The 18,234-nt window shown below is 27.5% G+C and overlaps 2 protein-coding genes across 7 annotated transcripts in view; one reads left to right on the top strand and one right to left on the bottom strand.

Annotated features, from left to right (window-relative positions):
* Nucleotides 1-300: 300 nt before the first annotated feature.
* Nucleotides 301-3,821, top strand: LOC118444311 (mitochondrial disaggregase). Its single transcript, XM_035872479.2, has 10 exons — nt 301-1,233; nt 1,325-1,377; nt 1,449-1,638; nt 1,724-1,974; nt 2,086-2,176; nt 2,259-2,466; nt 2,568-2,700; nt 2,782-2,994; nt 3,071-3,368; nt 3,449-3,821. The coding sequence occupies exons 1-10, from the start codon at nt 879-881 to the stop codon at nt 3,592-3,594; spliced, it is 1,938 nt and encodes a 645-aa protein (XP_035728372.2). The 5' UTR covers nt 301-878; the 3' UTR covers nt 3,595-3,821.
* A 3,460-nt stretch (nt 3,822-7,281) lies between these two features.
* Nucleotides 7,282-18,234, bottom strand: part of Sytbeta (Synaptotagmin beta) — a 108,898-nt gene continuing 97,945 nt past the window's right edge. For all 6 annotated transcript variants that reach the window (XM_085660821.1, XM_085660818.1, XM_085660820.1 and 3 more), the window contains 8 exons: nt 14,718-14,778; nt 12,693-12,969; nt 10,289-10,522; nt 10,095-10,190; nt 9,289-9,562; nt 8,908-9,141; nt 8,280-8,447; nt 7,282-8,075 (listed from right to left, as the gene is read on the bottom strand). In XM_085660821.1, the coding sequence (XP_085516947.1) occupies nt 7,887-8,075; nt 8,280-8,447; nt 8,908-9,141; nt 9,289-9,562; nt 10,095-10,190; nt 10,289-10,522; nt 12,693-12,969; nt 14,718-14,778 (1,533 nt within the window). In that variant the 3' untranslated portion in view covers nt 7,282-7,886. The remainder of the gene's footprint in view (nt 8,076-8,279; nt 8,448-8,907; nt 9,142-9,288; nt 9,563-10,094; nt 10,191-10,288; nt 10,523-12,692; nt 12,970-14,717; nt 14,779-18,234) is intronic.

Below are 18,234 nucleotides of genomic sequence, written 5' to 3' on the forward strand. Positions count from 1 at the left end.
CTCTGGAATATTCTGGAAACTTGCGACGTAATACCTTTCCGCAATGCAAAACGCATATGTGTTTTCTCGAACAATCGATGACGATTGAATTTTTGATAATTGAATAAAATTATATATTTTTTTCAAAATATGTCGAATAAATTAAAATAATTTTTAAAAACGATCGAAAATGGTTTAGAATTGCGAGGATAATTTGAATGAATTTCATTTCTTTAAAGAAAATTTGAATTTTTCGTCACCGCGTTGGCTGAATATGATTGGCTCGACTTAGAAAATGGTCGGCGGTCAATTAATTTTCAAAATTATCGTCATTCCTTCGTCCTTCGAATATTTTTCGATGACGTTATACATTTCTTACGAATGCTTTTGGTTTCTCTTTTATTTCAATATTCAGGATGTAATTATTATTTTAGATAATTATTCGATTCTACGCAAATGACCTAAATTCTTTTCGTTACTCATGACCACGCGATTAGATCGATGAAATTTTTGTTGTATGTTACGTGTTGAATCGATACTAACCTTCTTATACGATTAATATCTATTTAATATTTTAATCGGAAATTATATGTAACATTTATAATACATTATTTTCAATTACGCATTATATCTTTGAAAAACATGCATGTTTTATTTCTACATAATTGTCAATGGATCCTCTTAAAATATGTTCGCGTTTAATCGAAATAAATGATTTTTTCTAATTTTTATAAAAAATATGGATATTAATTTTATCGGGATAACGAATTATAAAATTATAAACACGGATTTATCAATCGTTTCAAAGGAGCACCAAATATTAGTTAATATTATAATGTATGTATGTTTTCCAAAAAAAGTCACGTGTGTAATAAAGCAAAAGAAATAATACTTTGAAAATGTCACGGTGGTGTAACTTGAAATTATATCTCACCATGAGGAGTCCTAAACATACGGAAATAATATTAAGTTATTTGAAGCTTGGAAAGGATGGTAGAATCAGGGATACATTCTGTCAATATAGTAGAGGTTATGGACAGTGTTGCTATATTATAAAGAAACAGGCTTATCCATTATGTAAATTGATAGATGCATTCTATACAAAGTGTAATCCATTAGTTTTTAAGTATATAACTGGCCCACTCAGAATAGGAAAGAGTGATACGAATCAAAGCCGTTATAAAAATCTAGGATTAATATTAGGAGGTATTGGCCTTGTCACAGCTTTGTGTGATTCTCCTGATTTTACTAGAGGTAAAATATTATGTAGTATTTGATTATAAAATGTATCACATTTTAATATTATTTCTTTTTCTAACATTTATGTACATTTTATGTGATCTAGAAAAGCGTTTCTTTCGTGCAGCACAATATGGCAATATACCGGAACTTAAAAAAGTATGTAAATGAATTTTTGATTATACATGTATTAAGGAAATGGAGTTATTTTGTTATATTTTATTATACAGGCATTGTCAGATGGTATCGATGTGAATGAGAGACATCCATTGGGTTGGACTGCTTTACAAGCAGCAGCAATAAATGGAAAAGGAGATGCAGTTAAATTTTTGATAGAAAAGGGTGCTGACTTAAATGCAGGAGACAATTTTATTAATGTTTATAAAACTGCTACGCAAAAAAGTTTACATATAAGAGAAGGTATTTTCAATAAAATTAATTATTAATATTTATGATGTAAATTAATAAATAATTATATTTTTAATGGCATCAAAATAATCTTTAGTATTTGAGAGAAGATCAGATGAATTCTTTGATGGATTGAACAGTAAAGCTACATTTCATGGTTTCACAGCATTACATTATGCTGTTCTAGCTAATTCTAAAAGTTGTGTAAAGGCATTATTAGATGCAGGAGCAAATCCTACTGTTGAAAATGATGCAGGACATCGACCAGTAGAATACACAAAGGAAGGAGAAATTAAAGAAATGCTTATCAAATATGCTGTAATGTTTGATGAAATTTTGAAAGAAAAAGTATATATATATATATACCTAAAAAAATAATCACAAATATTCTGTTGTTTGATATGTATATTCTTTGAGAATTTTTAGAATTCTATCCATAATTTTGATCATTAACTTTAGGAAGCAGAAGAACGACGTAGATTTCCATTGGAACAACGTCTTAAGCAGCACATTGTTGGACAGGAAGGACCAATTTCTATTGTTGCATCTAGTAAGAAAATATAACTTTTTAATTTATATAAAATATATTTTCCTTTTAAATAAATATAAAATATGTATCATTATTCATTAAGCTATTAGGAGAAAAGAGAATGGTTGGATAGATGAAGAACATCCATTGGTATTCTTATTTCTTGGTTCATCTGGAATTGGAAAAACTGAGTTGGCTAAACAATTAGCAGCATACATTCATAAAAATAAATCAGGTGGCTTTATTCGCTTAGATATGTCTGAGTATCAAGAGAAACACGAAGTTGCTAAATTAATTGGTGCACCACCAGGGTATATTTATATATATTTTCTAACCTTTATACTAATTTTTCATGTCTAATTTTTATGTTCTGTTTTTTTTTTGTTTTTTTTTTGTTTTTTTTTTTGTTTAGATATGTAGGGCATGAAAGTGGTGGTCAATTAACAAAGTTATTAAAAAAATGTCCTAATGCTGTTGTATTATTTGATGAAGTTGATAAAGCACATCCCGATGTCTTAACAGTACTATTACAACTATTTGATGAGGTATAATTAATAAAAGTTATTAGTAAATATTTAATTAGATATTAAAAAATGATCTGATAATTAATATTTATAATTCAATAGGGAAGATTAACCGATGGTAAAGGAAAAACGATTGAATGTAAGAATGCTATATTTATAATGACATCAAATTTAGCAAACGAAGAGATCGCAGAATATGCCATTCAGCTTCGCGAAGAAGCAAACCGTTTATTATCTCAAAGACTCGATAAAAATTCGAACGAAGATCAAGAACCAGAACATATTGAAATATCACGTAATTTTAAAGATCAAGTGGTACGATTAATTTTTTATTTTAATATAAAAATATTAAAATAATTTTAATTTGTTAATTAAATTATTATTCATATAGGTACGACCGATATTGAAAGCGTATTTTCGAAGAGACGAATTTTTGGGTAGAATAAATGAAATTGTTTACTTCTTACCATTTTCTAGAGCAGAATTATTAAAATTAGTAGCTCGAGAATTAGAGGCATGGGCTGTACGTGCACGTGAAAGGCATATGATAGAATTAAAATGGGAGAGAGATGTTTTATCAGTATTAGCTGATGGATATGATTCTCATTATGGTGCACGTTCGATTAAATATGAAGTTGAAAGACGTGTAGTCAATCAATTGGCCGCTGCTCATGAACGAGGACAAATTGGTATATATATTAATGTTTTTATTTGCAAATTAATTAAATTAATTTAATCTCATAATATATGTATATATAACGCGTTATAGCAAAGGGATGTTGTGTGTTACTTAAAGCAAAGTGGCATGAAAATGGAGCAAGTATATGCCTTTCCGTCCGGTCAAAAGGAGTAAAAGATTTTGTGGAGATCGCCGAAACCGATAATTTAGTTAAAAATGTAAATTCTTTGATCTAATTTGGAATTATTTCAGATTATTTAAAAAATATAGATAGACCATAATATAATGATACAATTGACTTAATAATATGTGATAAAAATGAGATGAGATTTTTTTTCATTGCACTGTAACTAGTCATACAATTTCGAACTAAGATAAAACTGTATATGTATATATATTTAATTTCAAAGATTTTTCTCTACAACGTTCTTTTCGTGCTTTTTAACGCCGTCACTTTTGACAGATATAATAAATGTTTCATTAGTTTAGGTAGAACATAATATATTATTTTTTCAATTTCTTCTTTCTATTCACATGGTTTTTTATAAATTAATTAGTATGATATATATATATATATATATATATATATATATATATATATATATATATATGCGCTCGAAGATTATTTGAAGTGACATAGTTAGAATTTCTTGCTTAATGATATCCAAGAAAATAAATTGATTGTTGTATACTTCATTACTATAATCACTTTAATAAAAAATGATTTTCTGCATTTTTTTTTAATTTTTTTTTCTTTTTTTTTTAAGATATCTATAAAAAAAAAATTCCACAAATACATCAACGATTTACCATGTAAATAATATATTCTTTATTACGAATAAAATTACGATAAGGATACATTACAAGAAAAATATAGATTACACATTACATGTAAGATACATTACTGTACCAAGATGATATAAGATATTATTCGTAAGAAATCCACAAAACCAAGTTGTGGAGAATAGTTTTTCTATTTCTCCCTTCTGTTTTTGTTTTTTGAATTTTTTTTTTTTTTTTTTTTCTTTTTTCGATCGTTTTCCTTTAATTTGCAATTACAATATAGAAGAAGTTAAAACGTAATTCTTTTTTTTTTCTTTCTTTTTTTTCTTTTTTTTTTTTCTTTTATGTTCATCATTTTTTATATTTGACAATCGATAGAATAAAAAGCAGTTCCATTTGATAGAATATTCTTGACATATACAATTAACATGCTGACGGTATTTCACTATACAGTGCAAGGCAAATTCAGGTCCGACCAACGGGGTGTCTATCGATTTAGAAATTATTAACGCTTTCTTCTTCTTCTTCTTCTATTTTCTTTTTCTTTTTTTCTCTTTGCAATGTTCCTGTAAAGGATATCAAGTGTAATATATTTTTATAAAGGAACAATTTTTAATTATCGAAATTGAAGTGAGATTTCTTTTTCTTTTCCTTTCTTTTTAAGATCGATTTTATATATATATATATATATATATATATATATATATATATATATATATATATATATATATATAAACATAAAATTATTAAAAAACGTTTAAAGATAGAGAATAGTAGTTCGGTAGACACCCGGGATGATTGTTCATACGGCGGTAAACATATATATATCTCAAGTATATGTATATGCACGCGTTAATATGCGTGTATATATGTATATACGTGTAAATTTAATACAAACAGTATACCTCTCGCTGTATGTGTACGTAGAACAATAGAAATACTGTGTAAATATAAGTTTAAGCGTACAATTCGGACCGATTATTTCTCGACAATAAAGCGTCCCTTCATTTTTTTTTTCCTTTTTCTTTACTCTTCATCTTTACTTTTCATTAAGCCATTTCTTTTTAATTTTTTTCTTGTCATTTTTTTCTCCCACACGAAATTCCTTTGATACTACACAATTTTTGCGTTATATAATAATTGTACTTATATGTATAATATATATACACACACACACATATATATATATATATAAATATATATATATATATATTTACTCATATATATTATACCCATTTTTATAATATGGATGATAACGATTATGTAATTTAATTCTTCTTTTTTTTCTTTTCTCTCGTTTTCATTTTACTTTTCTTTCTCTTCTTCTTTTTTTCTTTTTTCTTTTTTTTTTTCATTATTTTATAATGATCTCATTCGTCGCATTCATGACTTTTTTCAGTCAAACGATTAAAAGATTCACACTATAAGATCTAATCATTTTTCAATAAATGATGGACTCTTTCTTTCTCGAATCCTCTTAAGTTATAATAATATTTTTGTTTTTTTTTTTTTTTTTGGATTTGAAAATATCTTTTTTATGATATGACAATTTGGTCAGAAAATTCATGCAACGAGATAAGACATATGTATATATATATATATATATTATATATATATATATATATATATATATATATATATATATATAATCCTTCCAATAATTTTCTTTAAATCTTCCATTTTCTTTATTACACATCGTAATATCAATATGTTAAATTAATAAATTTGTGTTTTTTTTGTCCTTTTTTCTCTATTTTTATTTTTTTTTTAATTTTTTAATTTTTTTTTTTTATTGAGATGGTATCTAGATCATCTTCCTTTAAATATTCCGACGACATGAATATGAATTAGTCTCGTGCTACACATTACAGTTTATGCATTTTTTTGTTGCTTTGCTTCGATAATTGTACGATTATTAACAATAACGACTTCCGATATATATGTATATTATATATATATTACATATTAATTTATATATATATATATAATATAATAATATTATAGCGAACAGTTAATAGTTTAATAGTTTATAATTTAATAATAATTATAACAATAATAATAATAATAATAATAATAATAATAATAATAATAATAATAATAATAATAATAATAATAATTATAATAATAATAATAATAATAATAATAGTAATAATAATAATAATACTAATAATAATAATACTAACAATAATAATAATCATTATTATTATTATATATAATAATAGATACATTTACACGAGAGACATATATTTTTTTAGGCCTTCGAATTCGATAACAAGCCGTGTCTTTTACGTGCGTGAAAATTTTTTGTTGTAATTACTTTTTTTTTCTTTTTCTTTTTTTTTTTTAATTGTTTTTTATTCTTTTTTGTTTTGTTTTGTTGTAATTCCTTTCTCCTTCCTTCTTGTTATTTTATTAATATTCTTTGGAGGCCACACTTTTTGCACATTTAAGAAGGCTTAGGCCTAATTAAGTCGGTTTAAGTCTCCTCTAATTATGTTTATTTTTTTTATTCTGTTTTTCATTTATTTATTTATTTATTTATTTATTTATTTTTTTTTTTTTTTTATTTTTTTATTTATTTATTTTGAATTAAATACACATGCGATGAAAAGTAATATCGGACTTTCTTGTCGGACGTTTTATTAGAAATACTAAATGTTTTCATTGAAATGCGTTTTTAGCTTAAAATGATTTTTATCTTAAAACTTTAGTTTGTACGATTTACTTACGTTCGTAGTAAAATGGTACATGGTTTTTTCTTTCTCTTTTCTCTCTTTTTTTCTTTTTTTTTTTTTTCTTTTTTTTTTCTTACGAAGATATTTTCGTAACGTAATAATATACACATATCTTAATATATTAAATTAATTGAAATATATTAATAACAAAACGGGACCTTCAATCCATTTAAATTGTAGCAGATACATTTTCATTAATTACACGAATATATTCTCATATTTAAATGATCAAGATTTAAAAAATCTCAATTTTCATAAGTTCACGGTTGATAATAAATCTGCTATAATATAATACATATACAATAAAATATATAATATTATATAATATATATAATATATATGTATATATATATATAGTAAAATTGAACGTAACATAAACGTGATAATAATATAATTCAGAGAGATAATGGATTTTCAATAACATTAATTTCGAATCCTTTTCTTTTCTTACTTTTTTTAACTTTTTCTTTTCTTTTTTTTTTCTTCTTCTTCTTCTGCCTCTTTTTTTTTTCAGTTTTACATGTATAATAACACTACTTAGTTTTTATGTTTTATATCGTTATTCAACGATATTCCCTAAGGCTATCACAAAAGTGAACAAGGGATTATTTAGATTAGAGATTACGAATATGGAGAAGAGGAGGAGATACATATTTTTCTTTGTTGATCCAATTATTGATTATGGTACCTGATAGTTTGGTATCGAACCTTGCTAATATGATAAAACACGTTCCTTTCATTTATCAATATCAGATCTTGATCAATTAATCGTTTAAATAATTTCTAAAGTTAATACGAAATTAATTGAATTAGATCTCTTCTTATTTTTTCATTCTTTCTTTTTTTTTTCTTTTTTCTTTCTTTCTTTTCTTTTTTTCCTCTCATTCTTTCTTCCTTTAAGGATATCGGAATTATATCTTTTTGGATTCTTCTATAAGAGATATTTCCCCAATTGGAAATTCTTTGATAAAATATTCAACGATGACGTTTAAGAGTCTAATGAAAAAAAACTAATGCAATGTATGCCACATGGCAATGGTCTTTCTTGGCGACTGAGTCATATGATGCCAATGTTCACGAGTCTGATTGCTACTACTTTCTGATCCTGATCTTGTTGATACTGTAGCCGGTCCAACTATGCAAGAGCCAACTATAGCATTTCCACCGATGAGTTCGCTGCTTGAATCTAAGACGCATACCTTTAATGAAAAGAAAATTAAATTTGTTATTGTCGAATTTACAGAAAAAAAAACGTGTGTATTCTTGTATATTTCATTGAATACTCTGCAATTTTTTTGAAATGATGTTACTCTTGCCTTTTTTTTCTTTTCTTTCTTCTTCTTTTTTTTTTGTTTTTTGGAAGAAAAATCATTATTAAATTTTTAAGAAACGACATTACATACCTCGATCGCGGATGTTGCGAGAGAAGTCGCAGGAACATTGAAGGTCATTGCTTCGTTCCATACAGGACTCGTCGTTGCCTTTCTCACAGCAGTTTTCTTTTTCTTCTTTACTCTTTTATCGCCACAAAGAAGACTGACCTTTACGAATGGATCCAATGTTTCCTTTTCCTAAATATAATTTTTTTTCTTTTCAATGCCAAATGTCAAAGTTTTATTTATCAGTCAGAAATAGGAGAAAAAGAAATGTATCTTAAAAAGTTACTAGATTTTCTTCTTTTTTCCTATAATTATTTATATAATTAATAATTATAATTGTTCCGCCTGCAAACATGCAACCATGCGGACATTGTCGATTATATTTAATGGCGAATGCTATATATAGAAATTTTTTCTCATCCCTCAAAGTATGCAACACCGTCATACATAATTTGTAAATATCGGTTACATACTCTACGGGATAAAAAAAAAGAGGTTGCTTATTGATAGATGGCGTTCATAAGCAACATTATCTACGTTATCTGAAGTATTGCCTACGTCCAGGCGTCATATATATATATATATATATATATTTTTTTTTTCTCTAAATTAATTATATCAATTAATTTTCTTTATGAACGTAATTAATTACCTGCGATGGGAATAAATTTCTTGCTTTGAGTATAACCACAGTGAGTCTTTCGGCACTGGGTAAATAAGAAAGCGAAAGAAGAACCTCTTGAATCTCCTCTGGTGGTTTTTTCTCACGTTCAATTTCGCCCCAAACTTCGACGGAAGATGAGGTTGAAGGTAATTCTAAACTGTCCATCGGGATCCTAACTGATCCTACAATGTCGTTTCTTGAGAAACGATCGTAATCGAATACCTATAATTTAAAAAACAAAAAAGATTGTGTCGGTCTTTTAATTAGGTTCCGATTAAAATTGAATTAAATATTTTTTATATTACAAAAATATTAGAATACATATTGATTAGATAGAAAAATTAGATAGAAAATAACAAAGTTGATGACCTGTAGAACCAACGTCTTGTCCTGTAATTCTTCATAACTGACCGGAAATTTAAAGTGTTGATCGAAAAAAGGATTAGGATCATTTCTATGAATCGGGGTTTGCCTCTTGCGTGCATCAACTTCAGGACTGAGTGTTAGTTTCACATAAGGATCGTTGAAACCACCTTGATCGCTGCCAGCTAGATCATGTGCTTCGATTAGATGAACGTGGAGATCGGATCGATCGAAATCATACTTCAAACGTAAATGCAATCGGCCGAGGCTTTTACCGGTTCTACAAAAAAAAAAAAAAAACGAGATTTTTCTCACATACACATACATATATATATATATATTTTTTTTTTTTTTTGTAATAATACATTATTTTTTTTTGTAATAATATATTATTACAAAAAAAGCTGTTTTTTTAATCAATTCTTTCTTTTTCTTTCTTCTTTTTTTTTTTTTTTGTGTAATTCTTTGTGCCGACACATCGTACAAGATTATCTACACGTACTCGTTAGGCATTAAATAGTAATCAGCTTCTACGACAGCAGTTAAACTGTACTGCTTTAACGTGTACGCCATTTAATCGGTGATTTGATCTCCTACACTGTTTGAATATCGCTTAAATAAATTGACCATTTCCTGATGATCCAATTACTCTCTATATCATAGGAACAAACATGTATACCCTCTTTATTTTTCTCTTTCTTTTTCTCTCGTTCTCTTGTTGGAATTATTTATCGTAATAAATCATTACGATCATTGATATGTACGTGTATGTACATTGTTAATGTTATTACATTAATTTATATTTGTCTTACCTTCGAGCGCTTAAAAATACTGGACCATCTCTTCTTTGATAAAGATCTGGTTGAAGTGAACCTAAAGGTGATGCTGGTGGTGCTGGACCACCATCGCTATTATAATTAAAATTATTAATTGTATTTAGATTAATTTTGATTAATTTAACGTCGAATTGAAGATATATCTAATATTTATTTTATCTTAAATTTACCTAATAGAAGCACGCGGAGGAGGAATGAGAAGTGGTGAAAGACAACGACTAGCTCTTGGCGTTCCTTGGATGCCACTAATCGAAGGACATCCGCAAGATGAACTAACGCCTGTTGCTAATGACGATAGAGAACTTTGTGAGGGTGAAGCATTTCCGCTGTGTAGACTTCCGGAATAACTCGCGGGACTTCCACATCTTGCATCTAGTGATGCTGTTCTTGCTGGTGATGGCGATCTATTGGAAAAGCAAATTGTTTGTTTAAAACAATCGTTAAAGGAGAGAAACAAAAAAGTAAAAAGAAAGAAAGAAAAAAGATAAAAGAAAAAGGAATCGTAATTTTTTGCAAATTGACATTTCTCAGATTTAAAACAAACGTTCTGTTAATATTCAAAATAAATACCGTATGTCATAATATATTGAAAATATATATGCGTATAATTATAATACTATATATAAAGAAAAAAGAAAAAAAAAGAAAAAAAAAAAAACAGCAATGATTTCCTTCAACAAAATTTTCTCAATTTAATTATTTTGAAATTTAAACCAACATTTTGTGCATGGTAATTTGTCTAACAAAATTCTACACCTTTCATCTCTCTATACTCTACTCTTTGAACTTCATGAACAATAGGATCACAAAAGCATTGTTCGTAATCGAGTTTCGAAAGTTAACAAATATCTCGCATATAACTAATATACCCCAAAGGTAATAACTTATTATTTACATTTTAAATACTTCTTCATCTTTTTTCCTTTTTTTCTTTTTTTTTTTTTATTTTTCTTTTTTCTTATATTATAATATTTTCACCGCAATAAAAGTTTTCTCGATAGAAGCAGAAACTAAACTTAAAGGATTAATCTACTTACGTTTTTTAAAGTTTTTTTTTTTTTTTCTAGTTAACTTAAATAAGCTTAATAAACAAGAATGGTTTTTTTTTTTTTTTCTTTAAAGAAAAAACAGAGGAGTTACTTAAGTCCTAATATAAAGGGTGGACCCCCTTAAGGTGGATAAAAGTTTCTCGATGATATTAAAAAAATCGATTACTACTTAAAAACTTCTATATTAACTTGAAAAATGTCTTGAAAAAGAGTAATTGATTTTTAAAATCGCGTAAGATTTTTTGGCCCAGTCTATATAAACGAATGAATATTCATTTCGCAAGTGGATACATAAATACATAGATTATATGCATAAATAAATATATATATATATAAATATATATTTATATGTAAAAGTAAAATGGGGTTAGCACGTTTTACGTTATCTGAAATTGGATCGGCCAATCATCATTCTTATCGTGTATTGCCATCAAAAAGTTTAATGCCAGCTGGAGTAGCTATTTCCCTGTTCGGTCGTTCGTGTTTAACAGCAAGTCCTGGCCTAATAGACACACCCACGCGACTCATTATATCTTGCCGGACATCTAATGCACCAACCGAGATTGAATATCTACCGTCCATCAGTGATATTAAATGACCTCGAAGGAGAAGAATGAAAAGGCGTTCCATCTTAGTTCCACTTCGAACTTCAATACAATCTATTTAAATCATTTCGCATAATCGTATATTTTTATTACAATATCTTAACCAACTCAAATATTATTAATTATTTTCTAATTGAATATTTCTAATCACAATTTCTATTCCATTATATTATAGGATGGGCCAATATGTATATAAAATTTGTCAATTATTTATTCGATTTTTCTCCTTTACATTAGATCGAACAAGTTTCAATGATGGACTATAGAGATAATTTTTTGTTTTGTTTTTCTTTTTTTTTCCTTTATTAATTGGTAAAAGTAAATAAAAATTCTTTTAAGAGAATTTAAATTTTATAATTAAATATCCCCTATGATATAGGCAATCCTCCATGCATTGTTGATAATGTTCTTTGCGAGCGCCATCTATCAGTAAGAAACTTTTTTAAACCCCATAGAGTATGCAACACCGTCATACGTAACTGTACTCATTGATTGCATACTCTATATTCTCTAGGTTTCATTATTGACATTTATAAATAAATTAATTAATTAACAAAGTAAATGAATTAATAATTTTTTTTATAGAAAATAATTAATAATAAAGCGTTGCCTAATGATCATTATGATTTACAGATTGTAAAATTACAATCTTAAGAGTTTTTTTACAATTTAAAAAAAGAAAAGAAAAAAATGAGCCTAAAAAGTCTTGGAGAAAAAGGTGATCTACGTTCAATGTCAGTTTTAAGAACTTTCCTTGGCTCACCCTGTATTAAATCCAAAACTATATTCTTCATATTTAATCAAATTACCTGAAAAGAAAAATTGATTATATTTCTAAAACGAGCTTTCAATGAAAATGAAAAGTAACATTTAATTTCTAATAGCTCGATTAGAAGTAAAAAGGAATTTAATGAATTAACCTTGAACTTCTGCTAGGTGGATATGAAGAAGCGGCGTGTAAAGGATCATGATGATGATGATGATGATGATGATGATGATGATGATGTTGTTGTTGATGATGACGTCCATCGGGTCCGAACGCTCTGATTTGAGGGGAAGAACCACGATGAGGGGAAGGACCTGAGGCACCTTCTTGAGAACTTTGTGAGCTGACGGATGAATTTCTTCCATGGGCTCGTCCACTTCCACTTCCCCCACTACCACACGGATAACTACGACTTTGATGGGGTAATCCTCCTAAAATATAATTATTCGTTATCCAATACTATGAATTTTTTATCTTTCCAATCGATCGAATCCAATCATGCCGATCGATATAATCATGTGAAAAATATATGATCAGAAATTTTTATTAGAAAAAAAAAAAAAAAGAAAGAAAAAATGTTATTTTCTGACTATCAGAATGATTTACGATAAATTCATATAAAAACCAATGCACAAGTGAGAGGAGATAAATCAAATAGTAATAAGAAAAAAAAAAAATGTTTCTAATAAAAACGTCGTTCGAAAATTTATGTTGTTCGAATTTGATTGTCAAAATTTCACATTAAGTATCTTTTAAAGGCCAAAAAAAAAAAAGAAATGTGTGAAATAGTTACGTCGTATAACTCTTACATAGAAAGTAGAAAAAGAAAAATTTTGATTAATTTGCAACTTAGTTTTTCTTCATTCTTTCTTTCCTTTAATTATTATTATTGTTTAATTCATTGATAGGTAAAGATTTTTCCACTATACTTTTATTATCTCATTCTTATGATTGATCATATATTTTATCAATTTTCATCTCTTTCCTTGGTACAAACATATATCATAAATCGTTTGATCTTTTTCATTTTTAATTATTTATTTTTATTTCTCTGTTTTCTCTATTTATTTTATAATATTTTTGTGAATTTCAATCGTTATAAGTTTCAACACGCAAATGCGAATACGAATTACAAATTTTATTGGTGGAAAGTTAAAATAGACTAGTCGTTTTTTCAATATTTAATGGCAATAAACAAATCGAAAAATATTAATAAATATATATATATACATATACACACATGTATATACGATAAATGAATGAAATATATTCGCAAATGTATAAAATACATCTAATAAAATTTTATCATTAAACTAGGAGGATTCAAACTCATTTATTTTTATCGATCTTTTCGTATCCCATTTATTTATTTTTTCTTTTAATAAATATGAAATAAAAAATTTAAAAATATATATATATATTTTTAATCGTCTTATACATACATACATATATATATATATATATTTCTATAAAAAAAAAATATTTCAAAATGTTACAGGTCAAGGAAGAGAATACGTTTGATAAAGAATTTACACGTACAAATGCACATTTTTTACGTCGTTATTTTCCTTAGAAACGACCTAACCCTTTTTTTACAGTGCATAAAAATCGCCTGCAACGTGGTGCACACTTTTTATAACGGGGATATGAAACATAACGCTCGTAAACAGTGCCAAGTAGCGCACCGTGAGCTCGTAAAAATCTAAATATGAAAGATAATCGAGAGAGCGTAAAACTTCGGGAACATAGTTATCGTGTGGGAAGGACGAAAAGAGAAAGAGAAAGAGAGAGAGAGAGAGAGAGGGAGAGAGAGTGAGAGAAATTAAAAAAAAAAAAGAGTAAAGATAGGGGAAAACAAGGAGACGAAAAAATAAAAACAAATATTTTCTTCTTTTTTTACGCTTGACCAAAGTTACTTACTATAAAAAAATTTATTTGTAATAAAAATGAATTCTTAAAAATAATCCAAATGATTATGGCAAATGTTTGATATAAAGTTTAATATTATTTAGAAAGAATTGTTTATTCGAAATAATTGTAATAAAATTAGAATCGTATATATATAACAGAAGCATTTGATGAAATTAAAAAAGAAAAAAAAAAAAAAAAAAAAGAAAGAAAAAAAAAAGAAATAAAATTTCTTATCACTTAAATACTAGTTAAAAATAAAATTGGATACCTGATTCGACCATTACGGGTGATGGTTGTATAGTATGTTGTTCCTTGGCGACGTTGAATTCCTAAAAATATAAAAAAGAAGAAAGTTCTTTGTTAATAAAGCTAAAGACAAAGACAAGAAGATACAAGAGATCGAAGGGATAAAAGGGATTATAATAATTTTCTAAATCAATTAATATCTAATATTATCACCCCTTAGGAAATTGAAACCTCTCTCTTTCTCTCTCTCTCTCTCTCTCTCTCTCTCTCTCTCTCTTTCTTTTCCCATACGATTTTCTTTATCAAAGAAGAAATAAATTAACGTATGAATAAACTCGTTCGTTAATTGGTCAAAGCTGGAAATCGAATATCATTAGATTCGAGAGTTTGTAGGTATTATTCTTGCATGATTTGTCATTAAAATTAATCACCAATAGGGAAAGAGAGAGAAAGAGAGAAAGAAATAGACAGAGAGAAAGAGAGAGAGAGAGAGAGAGAGAGATTTTATATATATATTTTTTTTTAATTAAAATTGAGGCATATATTACGTATCAGAAAATTTTATCGAGTATTCATTAATTTTCTACATATTTAATTATATATATATATATATATATATATATATATATATATATATATCAAATTATTTTTAAATTATCGAAACGAAAGAAATTGCGAAGATTAAAAAAATTTTTCTTATCTTTTCTCTATTTAATATCTCTTTTTACTTCTCTTTTTACTCTTCGAAACACTCATGATGTCTGCAACGAATTACCACCACTATTCTTCGGGACCCTTATAACTCACCCTTACGACCAATAATTTCCAACTAGTTGCGAGATAATCGTGGTAATTAAAGTGAATCGAGCAAATTATCGGAGTCGGTCTTTCGTAATTAGAAAATAGAAAATAGGAAATAGGAAATAGAAAAGAGAAAATAGTAAAAAAAAAAAAAAAAAATATAAAAAAATACGAGAACGCAAAATTAACTTTCGAATTGGTTGTATTAGTCGAGGTTGCGAAAATGATGATGTTTGAAAAAAGGTGGGCTAAAAGCAAAGAAAAAAGAAAAAAAAAGAAACGAGAGAGAAAAAAAAAGGGAAAACGCAGAGGAAAAAAGGGAAAAAGGAAATTTTTGATTTTGCTGAAGTGAATCGATCTTCGTCGTTATCTTCGTCACGTGTCGAAAAGAACCGAAGAAATGCGTACTCTTGACCCAGTTGCAGACGATCTTTTATCACACTTGGGAATCGTCATTATGTATTTTCATCCTCATCTCCCCACCCTCTTCGCTTACCCCGACATTACTATTACCCCCTTACTCCCTTCATCGCCGAAGAAGTCGTTTAATCCTCCTGGGAAAGCTCGGGAAGACTCGTTATACAATTTTTTTTCTTCTTTTTTCTATCTTCTTTCCTTTTTTTTTTTTTTTTTTTATCTGATGATGTATATACACTCTCTCACCCCCTGTTTTGTGTGTGTGCGTGTGTGTGTGTGGTTTTTTTTTCCTTTTTTATTATCTTTCCCCGTATAATAAATCTCGATAGGTAGATACCTCTCTTTTGAATCTTTTTTCCTCACTTTATTTCTACCCACACATTTTGTTAAAAATCGTAATGATAATAATAACAACAACAACAACAACAACAACTAATAATAATAATAATAATAAGAATGATAATAAATTTAAAGTTAACTCCATAAACTTCCTTTGAAGTTTGACATTAAAATATTATATATATATATATATATATATATAAATTTTTTAATATTTCAACGTTGTTCTAATTTCATCAGAGAATCATTCATACTAATTAGTACTGATAGCTTTTTTCCATTGAGAAAATTCCCCAAAGATCCATTATTGTTATATACTTGTTATATAAATCTTTTTGCTCCGATTATGTGACCTTGGGAAAAGATTAACATTTACTCAAATCAAACATTTCTCTAGCCTGACCTAATCTACCTTCCTACCTTCTTTACGTATCTTTCGTTCGTTTCTTCTTTTCTTTTTTTTATTTTTTTTTATTCTCTCTCTTTTTTTTCTCTTTGACTTCCTTTATATTAACTTTACCTCGTTGTATGACGATAAAAACGTCTACGATATCTTTACGTTCAGATAATAAATCTTCGTTATCGCGTGTTTGATGAGAGAAAGACATATAGCGAGAAAGGGTTTGGGAAAGGGGAAGGAAGATTTGAGAAAAATTCACATTAAGCTTGGACTGACTATATAACGTGTCTTTACTACTGTCTTACGATATCTTATCCATGTATCAATCATTCTCAGATCGAACGTCTTTCTGCAATTTTATATTTGATAATTTATCTTTAATATTTTTAAACTATCGATTATATTGAATAATTCTCTCATTGTCATTAGATCAAATGATAATATTGTTTGTAGATAAATAATATTTTGTAGAAATATTTTTAAAAAAAGGAATCGATAAACTCGTCTTGCTTTTGTTTATTTTTTCTTCTTTTCATTAAATTAAATTGCAATTTTTAAATATCATTATTTCATATGAATTTTCTTTCTCTTCTTTTTTTTTTCTTTTTTTTTTCTTTTTTTCGAAACTGATCATAAATATAAGATCATGAATAACTCTCTCTCTCTCTCTCTCTCTCTCTCTCTCTCTCTCTCTCTCTCTCTCTTTCTCTCTCTCTCCTTGCTCTCTTTCTCTCTTTCTTTCTCTTTCGAGGAATCAAAAAGATAATAAGTGTTATGGCAAAGAAAGATCAGAACATGAATTCGAATTTCGACGTTCTGGTAAATGTCGAATAGTAAAGGTAATGTTGGAAGGTAGAGGGGCGAGGTCGCTGGAAGCTGCTTTTCACGGGTCGATACTCTGAGCAAGCGGAGCAGGTCCTGTGGTTACGCCCATCGAACTCAAATATCAAATCTTTTGCGTGCTTTTCTTTTTTTACTTTTTCTTTATGTCTTCGTTAACTCTTCATCATCTTCAAAGAATTACTTAACAATCGATCGTTCGAAATCCCAACTTTCGACATATTAATTCATTAACATTTAAAATTGATTTTATTGAAAATAAAGAAAAAGAAAGGAAATGAAAAAAAATACAACTTGAAAATATTGATCAAACGAATAGAATTTTTTTTTATGCAAAGAGATTAGTATAATTTTTTTAATTCATACCGAATGAAAATCATTTGGAAACATTTAAATATAAAGTAATTAAAAGTCATGTAAGAAAGAAGGAGATTGTGAACGCGAATGGTGTTAAATTGCGAAAAATATGTTCGTGTGATAGCGAGGCTTATCGTGTCACGTAGAACATTAATAATGTACTTTACGATCGTCAGAATAAAGGATTATATACAGAGATAGATATCTATGTATCTATAAACACATACACATACACACACAAACAGAGACAGATAGATAGACAGATAGACAGACGGAACAGACAGACAGATGTATAGTATTCACATATTCAGCGTGACAAATACAATGAAAAAGGATTCTCGCTCGATCTATCTTCCATCCATAGCACAATGGTTGCAAAGCCACG

Source organism: Vespa mandarinia, chromosome 13 (assembly GCF_050613455.1).
Source record: "Vespa mandarinia isolate Hongniang chromosome 13, ASM5061345v1, whole genome shotgun sequence".
Taxonomy (NCBI): Eukaryota; Metazoa; Arthropoda; class Insecta; order Hymenoptera; family Vespidae; genus Vespa; species Vespa mandarinia.